The sequence below is a fragment of the Oncorhynchus kisutch genome, linkage group LG2 (genome assembly GCF_002021735.2).
Source record: "Oncorhynchus kisutch isolate 150728-3 linkage group LG2, Okis_V2, whole genome shotgun sequence".
NCBI classification, from domain to species: domain Eukaryota; kingdom Metazoa; phylum Chordata; class Actinopteri; order Salmoniformes; family Salmonidae; genus Oncorhynchus; species Oncorhynchus kisutch.
Window position 1 is genome coordinate 74,475,675 of NC_034175.2, and position 15,645 is coordinate 74,491,319.

The 15,645-nt window shown below is 46.0% G+C and overlaps 1 protein-coding gene across 1 annotated transcript in view; it reads right to left on the minus strand.

The window, feature by feature from the left end:
• LOC109880766 (syntaxin-binding protein 5-like) overlaps positions 1-15,645 on the minus strand; it is a 309,642-nt gene that overhangs the window by 60,421 nt on the left and 233,576 nt on the right. Inside the window, exon 19 of the mRNA XM_031801429.1 lies at positions 13,195-13,260. Within this exon, the coding sequence (XP_031657289.1) occupies positions 13,195-13,260 (66 nt within the window). The remainder of the gene's footprint in view (positions 1-13,194; positions 13,261-15,645) is intronic.

Sequence of the window (15,645 nt, forward strand, 5' to 3'; positions counted from 1 at the left end):
CATTAACCTGTTGCCCAATGAAAGGTCAGTTTTTGTAATTCTCAGTTAAGGATAAATATAAACGTACTGTATATTGTCTTAAATGCCCTGATTGCCTCTGACTTCCATGTTATGGTGAATAGAAACAGAGTAAAGCCAGAAATAGGGCTGTTCTCCCAATTTTTTTTTTTTTTTTTAATTTTTTTTTATTTCACCTTTATTTAACCAGGTAGGCTAGTTGAGAACAAGTTCTCATTTGCAACTGCGACCTGGCCAAGATAAAGCATAGCAGTGTGAGCATACAACAAAGAGTAACACATGGAGTAAACAATTAACAAGTCAATAACACAGTAGAAAACGAAGGGGGGGTCTATATACAATGTGTGCAAAAGGCATGAGGAGGTAGGCAAATAATTACAATTTTGCAGATTAACACTGGAGTGATAAAAGATCAGATGGTCATGTACAGGTAGAGATATTGGTGTGCAGAAGAGCAGAAAAGTAAATAAATAAAAACAGTACGGGGATGAGGTAGGTGAAAAGGGTGGGCTATTTACCAATAGACTATGTACAGCTGCAGCGATCGGTTAGCTGCTCAGATAGCTGATGTTTGAAGTTGGTGAGGGAGATGAAAGTCTCCAACTTCAGCGATTTTTGCAATTCGTTCCAGTCACAGGCAGCAGAGTACTGGAACGAAAGGCGGCCAAATGAGGTGTTGGCTTTAGGGATGATCAGTGAGATACACCTGCTGGAGCGCGTGCTACGGATGGGTGTTGCCATCGTGACCAGTGAGCTGAGATAAGGCGGAGCTTTACCTAGCATAGACTTGTAGATGACCTGGAGCCAGTGGGTCTGGCGACGAATATGTAGCGAGGGCCAGCCGACTAGAGCATACAAGTCGCAGTGGTGGGTAGTATAAGGTGCTTTAGTGACAAAACGGATGGCACTGTGATAGACTGCATCCAGTTTGCTGAGTAGAGTGTTGGAAGCCATTTTGTAGATGACATCGCCGAAGTCGAGGATCGGTAGGATAGTCAGTTTTACTAGGGTAAGCTTGGCGGCTTGAGTGAAGGAGGCTTTGTTGCGGAATAGAAAGCCGACTCTTGATTTGATTTTCGATTGGAGATGTTTGATATGAGTCTGGAAGGAGAGTTTGCAGTCTAGCCAGACACCTAGGTACTTATAGACGTCCACATATTCTAGGTCGGAACCATCCAGGGTGGTGATGCTAGTCGGGCATGCAGGTGCAGGCAGCGACCGGTTGAAAAGCATGCATTTGGTTTTACTAGCGTTTAAGAGCAGTTGGAGGCCACGGAAGGAGTGTTGTATGGCATTGAAGCTTGTTTGGAGGTTAGATAGCACAGTGTCCAAAGACGGGCCGAAAGTATATAGAATGGTGTCGTCTGCGTAGAGGTGGATCAGGGAATCGCCCGCAGCAAGAGCAACATCATTGATATACACAGAGAAAAGAGTCGGCCCGAGAATTGAACCCTGTGGCACCCCCATAGAGACTGCCAGAGGACCGGACAGCATGCCCTCCGATTTGACACACTGAACTCTGTCTGCAAAGTAATTGGTGAACCAGGCAAGGCAGTCATCCGAAAAACCGAGGCTACTGAGTCTGCCGATAAGAATATGGTGATTGACAGAGTCGAAAGCCTTGGCGAGGTCGATGAAGACGGCTGCACAGTACTGTCTTTTATCGATGGCGGTTATGATGTCGTTTAGTACCTTGAGTGTGGCTGAGGTGCACCCATGACCGGCTCGGAAACCAGATTGCACAGCGGAGAAGGTACGGTGGGATTCGAGATGGTCAGTGACCTGTTTGTTGACTTGGCTTTCGAAGACCTTAGATAGGCAGGGCAGGATGGATATAGGTCTGTAACAGTTTGGGTCCAGGGTGTCTCCCCCTTTGAAGAGGGGGATGACTGCGGCAGCTTTCCAATCCTTGGGGATCTCAGACGAGATGAAAGAGAGGTTGAACAGGCTGGTAATAGGTGTTGCGACAATGGTGGCAGATAGTTTCAGAAATAGAGGGTCCAGATTGTCAAGCCCAGCTGATTTGTACGGGTCCAGGTTTTGCAGCTCTTTCAGAACATCTGCTATCTGGATTTGGGTAAAGGAGAACCTGGAGAGGCTTGGGCGAGGAGCTGCGGGGGGGGCGGAGCTGTTGGCCGAGGTTGAAGTAGCCAGGCGGAAGGCATGGCCAGCCGTTGAGAAATGCTTATTGAAGTTTTCGATAATCATGGATTTATCAGTGGTGACCGTGTTACCTAGCCTCAGTGCAGTGGGCAGCTGGGAGGAGGTGCTCTTGTTCTCCATGGACTTCACAGTGTCCCAGAACTTTTTGGAGTTGGAGCTACAGGATGCAAACTTCTGCCTGAAGAAGCTGGCCTTAGCTTTCCTGACTGACTGCGTGTATTGGTTCCGGACTTCCCTGAACAGTTGCATATCACGGGGACTATTCGATGCTATTGCAGTCCGCCACAGGATGTTTTTGTGCTGGTCGAGGGCAGTCAGGTCTGGGGTGAACCAAGGGCTGTATCTGTTCTTAGTTCTGCATTTTTGAACGGAGCATGCTTATCTAAAATGGTGAGGAAGTTACTTTTAAAGAATGACCAGGCATCCTCAACTGACGGGATGAGGTCAATGTCCTTCCAGGATACCCGGGCCAGGTCGATTAGAAAGGCCTGCTCACAGAAGTGTTTTAGGGAGCGTTTGACAGTGATGAGGGGTGGTCGTTTGACTGCGGCTCCGTAGCGGATACAGGCAATGAGGCAGTGATCGCTGAGATCCTGGTTGAAGACAGCGGAGGTGTATTTGGAGGGCCAGTTGGTCAGGATGACGTCTATGAGGGTGCCCTTGTTTACAGAGTTAGGGTTGTACCTGGTGGGTTCCTTGATGATTTGTGTGAGATTGAGGGCATCTAGCTTAGATTGTAGGACTGGCGGGGGTGTTAAGCATATCCCAGTTTAGGTCACCTAACAGAACAAACTCTGAAGCTAGATGGGGGGCGATCAATTCACAAATGGTGTCCAGGGCACAGCTGGGAGCTGAGGGGGGTCGGTAGCAGGCGGCAACCGTGAGAGACTTATTTCTGGAGAGAGTAATTTTCAAAATTAGTAGTTCGAACTGTTTGGGTATGGACCTGGAAAGTATGACATTACTTTGCAGGCCATCTCTGCAGTAAACTGCAACTCCTCCCCCTTTGGCAGTTCTATCTTGACGGAAGATGTTATAGTTGGGTATGGAAATCTCTGAATTTTTGGTGGCCTTCCTGAGCCAGGATTCAGACACAGCAAGGACATCAGGGTTAGCAGAGTGTGCTAAAGCAGTGAGTAAGACAAACTTAGGGAGGAGGCTTCTGATGTTGACATGCATGAAACCAAGGCTTTTTCGAACACAGAAGTCAACAAATGAGGGTGCCTGGGGACATGCAGGGCCTGGGTTTACCTCCACATCACCCGCGGAACAGAGAAGGAGTAGTATGAGGGTGCGGCTAAAGGCTATCAAAACTGGTCGCCTAGAGCGTTGGGGACAGAGAATAAGAGGAGCAGGTTTCTGGGCATGGTAGAATATATTCAGGGCATAATGCGCAGACAGGGGTATGGTGGGGTGCGGGTACAGCGGAGGTAAGCCCAGGCACTGGGTGATGATGAGAGAGGTTGTATCTCTGGACATGCTGGTAGTAATGGGTGAGGTCACCGCATGTGTGGGAGGTGGGACAAAGGAGTTATCAGGGGTATGAAGAGTGGAACTAGGGGCTCCATTGTGAACTAAAACAATGATAACTAACCTGAACAACAGTATACAAGGCATATTGACATTTGAGAGAGACATACAGCGAGGCATACAGTAATCACAGGTGTTGAATTGGGAAAGCTAGCTAAAACAGTAGGTGAGACAACAGCTAATCAGCTAGCACAACAACAGCAGGTAAAATGGCGTAGACTAGGCAACGGGGCCAACAGATAAAACAAACAAGCAGAATGGAGTACCGTGATTTATGGACAGTCCAGCGTGCATCAGCTATGTAGCCAAGAGATCAGTGTCCAGGGGGCAGCGGTGGATGGGGAAGGGAAGCTGGACTGGCGAGTGTTATCCAGGTTAAAAAAACGAACAATGACTAAATAGCTTGTAGCTAGTTAGCTGGTTAGCTTCTGGAGGTTCTTGAGTGTGTTCTAAAAATAAATAAAAAATAATAGCGATTCCGTATCACATTGGGTGAGGCAGGTTTCCGGAAGGTATAAACAAATTAAAAGTCAAAAGAGATAGAAAGTAAATATGGGTCCGGTGGGCGTTTGGGACGCGGCGATTCAGGCGGTTAGCAGGCCTGTGCTAACAAGCTAACAGTTTGTAGGCCCGGGCTAGACAAGGTAGCAGTTAGCGGACCGGAGCTGGACAAGCTAGCAGTTAGCAGGCCGAATTAGCAAGCAGGGAGATAGCGAGGGCTAGAGAGTTAGCCTTTGGGGGACGTCGCGATGGGGTGAGTCTGTTTATTCCTCTTCATGCGGTGACATCGATAGACCGGTCGTGGGCCCGGGTATTGTAGCTCAGGAGTATGCTACGGTGGTAGCGCAGGCCGGGCTAGCTTCAAGCTAAGTGGGTGGAAACGCTAGCCAGGGGTAATCATCCAGGGTTGCAGGTTAGCTAGATAGCTAGTTGTGAAGATCCAGCGTATTTGGAAGCTTAGGTTTAGCAAAATGTTTTTAAAGGGATAGCTATGTAAAAAACAAAAAATATGTAAAAAACGAAAAATAAACAAAATATAAACAAAATATACAGGGACACGACACGACAGGACGACTTACTGCTACGCCATCTTGGATATATATTCCTACAGCAAGCTGACGCCTTAGTTACTGCAACATCACGAAGTCCATGCAGTTAAAACATAACAACAACAACAACATAACAACAACAACAACATAACAACATGACAACAACAACAACAACATAACAACAACAACATAACAACAACAACAAAACAACAACATAACAACATAACAACAACAACAACATGACAACAACAAGAACATGACAACAACAACAACAACAACATGACAACAACAACATAAAAACAACAACAACATAACAACAACAACAACATAACATCAACAATGTAACAACAACATAACAACATCATCATATCATCATAACAACAACAACATAACATCAACATAACAACAACAACAACAACATAACAACATCATCATATCATCATAACAACAACAACAACATAACATCAACATAATAACAACAACAACATCAACATAACATCAACATAACAACAACAACATCAACATAACAACAACAACATCAACATAACAACAACATAACATCATCATATCATCATAACAACAACAACATGACAACAACATGACACCATCAACATAACAACATCATGACAACAACAACATAACAACAACAACATAACAACATAACATCAACATAACAACAACATAACATCATCATATCATCATAACAACAACAACATGACAACAACATGACACCATCAACATAACAACATCATGACAACAACAACATAACATCAACAACAACATGGATGGATGGATGGGAAAGGTGCTGAAGCGTCATCCCCTGCCTGCTTCAAAAGCTGATGCCGGATGCAACACCGTAAGACCAGACTCAGAACAGACCAGACCCAGAACAGACCCAGAACAGACCAGACCCAGACCCAGACCAGACCAGACCCAGACCAGACCCAGGCCAGACCCAGACCCAGACCCAGACTAGACCCAGAACAGACCCAGAACAGACCAGACCCAGAACAGACCCAGAACAGACCCAGAACAGACCCAGAACAGACCAGACCCAGACCCGACCCAGACCCAGACCCAGACCCAGCACAGACCAGACCTAGACCAGACCCAGACCAGACCCAGACCCAGACCAGACCAGACCAGACCCAGACCAGACCCAGAACAGACCAGACCCAGACCAGACCCAGACCCAGACCCAGAACAGACCAGACCAGACCCAGACCCAGACCCAGCACAAAACGCACATTGACCTCTACAGCTGGGGCAGAGACAATGCAACAACACCTATAAGTTACAGATGCATGGATCACAATGTTAAAGTCAGGACAGACAAGTCTAGGAATACACTTCCTATGCTAGAATCCAAACACAACCAACACTCCTCCCCAAACCATTCTCCCTACCCCCAACACCTCCCCTCGGCCCACCAACACTCCCCCAGTGGTGGGACGTGAGAGGGACAGGTTTCCCAGGGCCCTCCTCTTACCATTGTCCAGTAAGTAAAAGACTGGACTGCAGTGGTTGGCTCTCAGACCGGCCATGGGCTCAGGCATGGAACGAGGTACAGGATGAAGGGAGCTTGGGTAGGGACCTGGGAGAGATCCAACAGAACACACAAGGAGGGACAAAAAACAAAACCAAAAACATGGGTGCATTGAGACAGAGAGACGAGCTGGTACATTGACGACAGTTGATTCTGAAGATACCAAAACAAACATGTGTGCTAAGGTGAGACTACAGCTTAAAACAAACAAAACAACAGCCTCTGTAACAAAAACTACAACTACTACTATCATTACGTAGACAACTACTAACACCAGTCAACATCACAAATCCTCAAAACTAAATGAAATGGTGTTGTTGATGATACAGGTACAGTAACACCTGGAATTTCCTCACAGCAGGTGGTCCAGTCCACACTCTGGTCAAAACCAACCCTTTATACAGAGTGTTTCTTCTAAAAGATATCGATTCCAGACGTGGGTAACTAACTTTATGTACTTTCTTACTTTACTGTTGCTCTCTCACCTTTCCAAACTTCACATTCTCTCGACCCCTCGTGAAATAGCACGGCAACCAGATTGCGGTGTAAATATTGATCCCAGCTGCTCTCTCATTATAGGAGATAACAGCAGACACATCCAGCCCAGGTAGGTGGCTTCTGCACAGGGAGCTCCGTGACACCCCCAGCACATCTCCTCTCTTCTCCTGGAGTCTCGCCTCCGAATGTATCCTGCTTGCTCACAGACACTCTCTGGCATTTCAGCTTATTTGCCTCACGACTCACACCAGACTACATAACAGGGCAGGTACTACCATTAGCCGCAGCATCGACTACAACAGAAAGGAGAGCAGAAGCCCAGGCAACACAAAGAAACAATAAAAATGTAAACACACAACAAGGTAAGAAAAGGGAGGAAGGAACTGAGGATGACGAGCGGGCCCAATGACAGGGCTTAACGGGGAAATGTGTCCCGGTGGGGAGCGGTGAGACGAAAGGAGGAGGGAGGAGACCTCTTTATTGACATGGCAGAGAGGGGAGAGTGTTGATGGTGGATGGTTAACAGGATCTGGGTTCCATCTCTTCTATCCTACCTCTGATATCCCCCATGTTCTACCTTCCACAGTCCAACTCGTTTTCTCCAGCCATACATGTGTCTCTGTCCCAATGTAGTATCACAATGGATCTATATCATTCTCCCTCCCCCTCTCCCTCTCCCTCTCTCCCCCCTCCCTCCCTCCTCTCCCTCCCCCTCTCTCTCCATCTCTCCATCTCTGCATTTAATAGAGGAGATGGGACCAGATAACAGATAGGACAACCCTGACCTATTCCACATAACTATGCACATTACATCCCACCACCACGGGCACTTTAGAGAGAATAACCTTGGTCCGATGTGCTTCTTTTATTCTCAGGAGAATTGTAGATAAATGGCTAGGTCTTATACCCTATAGATTGGGGAGATACTGGACAGGGACAACAGGTTTTATACCCTATAGACTGGGGAGATACTGGACAGGGACAACAGGTCTTATACCCTATAGACTGGGGAGATACTGGACAGGGACAACAGGTCTTATACCCTATAGACTGGGGAGATACTGGACAGGGACAGTAGATCTTATACCCTATAGACTGGGGATACTGGACAGGGACAATAGGTCTTATACCCTATAGACTTGGGAGATACTGGACAGGGACAACAGGTCTTATACCCTATAGACTGGGGAGATACTGGACAGGGACAACAGGTCTTATACCCTATAGACTGGGGAGATACTGGACAGGGACAATAGGTCTTATACCCTATAGACTGGAGAGATACTGGACAGGGACAACAGGTCTTATACCCTATAGACTTGGGAGATACTGGACAGGTACAACAGGTCTTATACCCTATAGACTGGGGAGATACTGGACAGGGACAACAGGGTTAATACCCTATAGACTGGGGAGATACTGGACAGGTACAACAGTTCTTATACCCTATAGACTGGGGAGATACTGGACAGGGACAACAGGTCTTATACCCTATAGACTGGGGAGATACTGGACAGGGACAACAGGTCTTATACCCTATAGACTGGGGAGATACTGGACAGGGACAACAGGTCTTATACCCTATAGACTGGGGAGATACTGGACAGGGACAACAGGTCTTATACCCTATAGACTGGGGAGATACTGGACAGGGACAACAGGTCTTATACCCTATAGACTTGGGAGATACTGGACAGGTACAACAGGTCTTATACCCTATAGACTGGGGAGATACTGGACAGGGACAACAGGGTTAGTACCCTATAGACTGGGGAGATACTGGACAGGTACAACAGTTCTTATACCCTATAGACTGGGGAGATACTGGACAGGGACAACAGGTCTTATACCCTATAGACTGGGGAGATACTGGACAGGTACAACAGGTCTTATACCCTATAGACTGGGGAGATACTGGACAGGGACAACAGGTCATATACCCGATAGACTGGGGAGATACTGGACAGGGACAACAGGTCTTATACCCTGTAGACTGGGGAGATACTGGACAGGGACAACAGGTCTTATACCCTATAGACTGGGGAGATACTGGACAGGGACAACAGGTCTTATACCCTATAGACTGGGGAGATACTGGACAGGGACAACAGGTCATATACCCCATAGACTGGGGAGATACTGGACAGGGACAACAGGTCTTATACCCTATAGACTGGGGAGATACTGGACAGGTACAGCAGGTCTTATAACCTGTAGACTGGGGAGATACTGGACAGGTACAGCAGGTCTTATAACCTGTAGACTGGGGAGATACTGGACAGGTACAGCAGGTCGTATACCCTATAGACTGGGGAGATACTGGACAGGGACAACATGTCTTATACCCTATAGACTGGGGAGATACTGGACAGGGACAACAGGTCCTATACCCTATAGACTGGGGAGATACTGGACAGGGACAACAGGTCTTATACCCTATAGACTGGGGAGATACTGGACAGGGACAACAGGTCTTATACCCTATAGACTGGGGAGATACTGGACAGGGACAGTAGGTCTTATACCCTATAGACTGGGGAGATACTGGACAGGGACAACAGATCTTATACCCTATAGACTGGGGAGATACTGGACAGGGACAACAGGTCTTATACCCTATAGACTTGGGAGATACTGGACAGGAACAACAGGTCTTATACCCTATAGACTGGGGAGATACTGGACAGGGACAACAGGGTTAATACCCTATAGACTGGGGAGATACTGGACAGGTACAACAGTTCTTATACCCTATAGACTGGGGAGATACTGGACAGGGACAACAGGTCTTATACCCTATAGACTGGGGAGATACTGGACAGGTACAACAGGTCTTATACCCTATAGACTGGGGAGATACTGGACAGGGACAACATATCTTATACCCTATAGACTGGGGAGATACTGGACAGGGACAACAGGTCTTATACCCTATAGACTGGGGAGATACTGGACAGGGACAGCAGGTCTTATACCCTGTAGACTTGGGAGATACTGGACAGGTACAGCAGGTCGTATACCCTATAGACTGGGGAAATACTGGACAGGGACAACAGGTCTTATACCGTATAGACTGGGGAGATACTAGACAGGGACAACAGGTCTTATACCCTATAGACTGGGGAGATACTGGACAGGGACAACAGGGTTAATACCCTATAGACTGGGGAGATACTGGACAGGGACAACAGGTCTTATACCCTATAGACTGGGGAGATACTGGACAGGGACAACAGGTCTTATACCCTATAGACTGGGGAGATACTGGACAGGGACAGTAGGTCTTATACCATATAGACTGGGGAGATTCTGGACAGGGACAACAGGTCTTATACCCTATAGACTGGGGAGATACTGGACAGGTACAACAGGTCTTATACCCTATAGACTGGGGAGATACTGGACAGGGACAACAGGGTTAATACCCTATAGACTGGGGAGATACTGGACAGGTACAACAGTTCTTATACCCTATAGACTTTGGAGATACTGGACAGGGACAACAGGTCTTATACCCTATAGACTGGGGAGATACTGGACAGGTACATCAGGTCTTATACCCTATAGACTGGGGAGATACTGGACAGGGACAACAGGGTTAATACCCTATAGACTGGGGAGATACTGGACAGGTACAACAGTTCTTATACCCTATAGACTGGGGAGATACTGGACAGGGACAACAGGTCTTATACCCTATAGACTGGGGAGATACTGGACAGGTACATCAGGTCTTATACCCTATAGACTGGGGAGATACTGGACAGGGACAACAGGTCATATATCCGATAGACTGGGGAGATACTGGACAGGGACAACAAGTCTTATACCCTATAGACTGGGGAGATACTGGACAGGGACAACAGGTCTTATACCCTATAGACTGGGGAGATACTGGACAGGGACAACAGGTCATATACCCTATAGACTGGGGAGATACTGGACAGGGACAACAGGTCTTATACCCTATAGACTGGGGAGATACTGGACAGGGACAGCAGGTCTTATACCCTATAGACTGGGGAGATACTGGACAGGTACAGCAGGTCTTATACCCTGTAGACTGGGGAGATACTGGACAGGTACAGCAGTTCGTATACCCTATAGACTGGGGAGATACTAGACAGGGACAACAGGTCTTATACCCTATAGACTGGGGAGATACTGGACAGGGACAACAGGTCTTATACCCTATAGACTGGGGAGATACTGGACAGGGACAACAGGTCTTATACCCTATAGACTGGGAAGATACTGGGCAGGGACAACATGTCTTACACCCTATAGACTGGGGAGATACTGGACAGGGACAACAGGTCTTATACCCTATAGATTGGGGAGATACTGGACAGGGACAACATGTCTTATACCCTATAGACTGGTGAGATACTGGACAGGGACAGCAGGTCTTATACCCTATAGACTGGGGAGATACTGGACAGCTACAGCAGGTCTTATACCCTATAGACTGGGGAGATACTGGACAGGTACAGCAGGTCTTATACCCTATAGACTGGGGAGATACTATACAGGGAAACAGGTCTCATACCCTATAGACTGGGGAGATACTAGACAGGGACAACAGGTCTTATACCCTATAGACTGGGGAGATACTAGACAGGGACAACAGGTCTTATACCCTATAGACTGGGGAGATACTGGACAGGGACAACAGGTCTTATACCCTATAGACTGGGGAGATACTGGACAGGGACAACAGGTCTTATACCCTATAGACTGGGGAGATACTGGACAGGGACAACAGGTCTTATACCCTATAGACTGGGAGATACTGGACAGGGACAACAGGTCTTATACCCTATAGACTGGGGAGATACTGGACAGGGACAACAGGTCTTATACCCTATAGACTGGGGAGATACTGGACAGGGACAACAGGTCTTATACCCTATAGACTGGGGAGATACTGGACAGGGACAACAGGTCTTATACCATATAGACTGGGGAGATACTGGACAGGGACAACATGTCTTATACCCTATAGACTGGTGAGATACTGGACAGGGACAGCAGGTCTTATACCCTATAGACTGGGGAGATACTGGACAGGTACAACAGAGTTAATACCCTATAGACTGGAGAGATACTGGACAGGGACAACAGGTCTAATATCTTATAGACTGGGGAGATACTGGACATTCAACTCAATTCAAGGGGCTTTATTGGCATGGGAAACATATGTTTACATTGCCAAAGCAGGTTTCTGTCTGTCTGTCTGTCTGTCTGTCTGTCTGTCTGTCTGTCTGTCTGTCTGTCTGTCTGTCTGTCTGTCTGTCTGTCTGTCTGTCTGTCTGTCTGTCTGTCTGTCTGTCTGTCTGTCTGTCTGTCTGTCGAACCATCAACTTTGGTCATCCCTCCTTTTCCAGTGTAAAAAAGACGAATATCAGACACCTATCCCCAGCTCCTTCTCAGCACAGCTGGTTCGCTTTGAGCAGAGAGAAGACGGAGGGAAGGGAGTGATGGAGAGAAGATGGAGGGAGAGAAGATGGAGGGAGAGAAGACGGGCATTGGGAGAAACAATATATATCTCTCCCTGTCTCAAATAGACACACACTAGCTGACCGACTAGATCTGACTCATCCATCTAGCATCCCGGCAGGACACCGCTTTCTCTCTCTCCCTCTATCCCTCTCTTTCTCTCTCACCCCTTTCTCTCTCTCCCTCTCTATCCCTCGCTTTCTCTCTCTCCCCTTTCTCTCTCTCCCTCTCTTTCTCTCTCTCCCCTTTCTCTCTCTCCCTCTCTCTCCCTCTCTTTTTCTCTCTCCCCTTTCTCTCTCTCCCTCTCTATCCCTCTCTTTCTCTCTCTCCCTCTCTTTCTATCTTATCCCTTTCTCTCTCTCCCTCTCTATCACTCTCTTTCTCTCTCACCCCTTTCTCTCTCTCCCTCTCTTTCTCTCTCACCCCTTTCTCTCTCTCCCTCTCTTTCTATCTCACCCCTTTCTCTCTCTCCCTCTCTATCCCCCTCTTTCTCTCACCCCTTTCTCCCTCTGTGAGGTGTCTCTTTCCCTCTCTTTCTCTCTAAATTGGCCTCTGATAGAGTACACATCTCCTATAATGATACATAAATGCATTCAAAGTTGCTATAACACATGACAAACACACACAACTTCTAAACCACAGCAATGAGACAGTATTTATGTTTCCTAAATAGAACTAACACTTTGAGACTCCTACTAGGTGATATGTCAATAGTGTTGCCATTCACTTAAAGTCACAGTGATACCCTACCATTACCTGAGGTGGTTTAGGGTTAGGATTAGGGTTAGTGTGAGGCATTACCTGAGGTGGTTTAGGGTTAGGATTAGGGTTAGTGTGAGGCATTACCTGAGGTGGTTTAGGGTTAGGATTAGGGTTAGTGTGAGGCATTACCTGAGGTGGGTGACTTGCTTTTCTCCATGTCCATGGACACCTGGTTGTCGGACAGTTCCGTTAGGCCTGTCACAGCCAATCAGATCCCAAGAGGAAGAGGAGGAGGAAGTGGGATAGAGAGAGACTCTTTAGTCATGGGCATATAAAGAAAGCATGGTAATATAACAATCAGTTGTCAGTGTTGTAACAGTGTATGTTGCCATGGTAATATAACAATCAGTTGTCAGTGTTGTAACAGTGTATGTTGCCATGGTAATATAACAATCAGTTGTCAGTGTTGTAACAGTGTATGTTGCCATGGTAATATAACAATCAGTTGTCAGTGTTGTAACAGTGTATGTTGCCATGGTAATATAACAATCAGTTGTCAGTGTTGTAACCGTGTATGTTGCCATGGTAATATAACAATCAGTTGTCAGTGTTGTAACCGTGTATGTTGCCATGGTAATATAACAATCAGTTGTCAGTGTTGTAACAGTGTATGTTGCCATGGTAATATAACAATCAGTTGTCAGTGTTGTAACCGTGTATGTTGCCATGGTAATATAACAATCAGTTGTCAGTGTTGTAACCGTGTATGTTGCCATGGTAATATAACAATCAGTTGTCAGTGTTGTAACCGTGTATGTTGCCATGGTAATATAACAATCAGTTGTCAGTGTTGTAACAGTGTATGTTGCCATGGTAATATAACAATCAGTTGTCAGTGTTGTAACAGTGTATGTTGCCATGGTAATATAACAATCAGTTGTCAGTGTTGTAACAGTGTATGTTGCCATGGTAATATAACAATCAGTTGTCAGTGTTGTAACCGTGTATGTTGCCATGGTGATTCAACAGACAGTTGTCAGTGTTGTAACAGTGTATGTTGCCATGGTAATATAACAATCAGTTGTCAGTGTTGTAACAGTGTATGTTGCCATGGTAATATAACAATCAGTTGTCAGTGTTGTAACCGTGTATGTTGCCATGGTGATTCAACAGACAGTTGTCAGTGTTGTAACAGTGTATGTTGCCATGGTGATACAACAGACAGTTGTCAGTGCTGTAACCGTGTCTGTTGCCATGGTGATACAACAGACCGTTGTCAGTGTTGTAACCATCTCTGTTGCCATGGTAATAGAACAACCGGGTGTCAGTACCGTAACAGTGCTTGTTGCCATGGTGATACAATAGACAGTTGTCAGTAGCATAACAGTGTCTGTTGCCATGGTGATACAACATATAGTTGTCAGTAGCATAACTGTGTATGTTGCCATGGTGATACAACATGCAGTTGTCAGTAGCATAACAGTGTATGTTGCCATGGTGATACAACATCTAGTTGTCAGTAGCATAACAGTGTATGTTGCCATGGTGATACAACATGCAGTTGTCAGTAGCATAACAGTGTCTGTTGCCTTTCTGATCCTGAAGCAACACACAAGATTCAGGAAGTTTCATCCATACATGATGATCGTATATTATTGTAAATGAGAACTTGTTCTCAACTTGCCTACCTGGTTAAATAAAGGTAAAATAAATAAATAAATAAAAAAATTCACTTCCCTCTGGGGGGGAAAACTGGTTGAGTCAACGTTGTTTCCATGTCATTTCAACCACCAAAATCTATGTGATGATGGTGAATCCATGTTGAAAACTAATTAGATGTGTAAATGTAAGGGCATTGTCTTTTTTTTTTCACCCAACTTTTAACCTAAACCCAATGACATGCTGAACATTTTTTGTTGATTTCACATTGAATTCACATTAGTTGACAACTCAATCCAAATGTAAATCCAAAGGAGAAGGTGAACTGACGTTCTGTGCCCAGATGGTGGTGCTGTTGTCATCTCACGTTTCTCTATTTATAATTGTCTAAAGACTTCCTGGAAATTGACGATCGCTATAGCCAGAGGGTTATACAGAATAATACGTGAATCCATGTTGAAGCTCGGGATCAGCTTAGCAAACCATCAGCATGCATGGCAACAAACACCATAGGAAATGAGGCCTGCACTTCAGAGTTTAAACCGCCTCAGTTGACTTGTTTTTTTAGAGATTCCTCCCTGAGATTGGAAGGTTGGAAGTTCGATTCCCAGCTTAGTCATACCAAAGACTGTATAAATGAGACCTGATGTGTCTCTGCTTGGCCCTCAGCTTAAAGGATATAGATTTGGGGTAAGGCCTTACATCCTGTCCAAGGGACGTTGTACAGGATGCCACCTCGCGCTACAGGAAGCTACCTCGGCCTACAGGAAGCTACCTCGCGCTACAGGAAGCTACCTCGTGCTACAGGAAGCTACCTCAAGATAGGGCGTCATTGTAAATAAGAATTTGTTCTTAACTGACTTGCCTCGTTAAATAAAGGTGAAATAAAAAATAAATATATACTTTTGGTACTTAAGTATATTTTAGCAATAACATTTTCTTTTGACACTTAAGTATATTTAAAACCAAAAAACTGTTTTA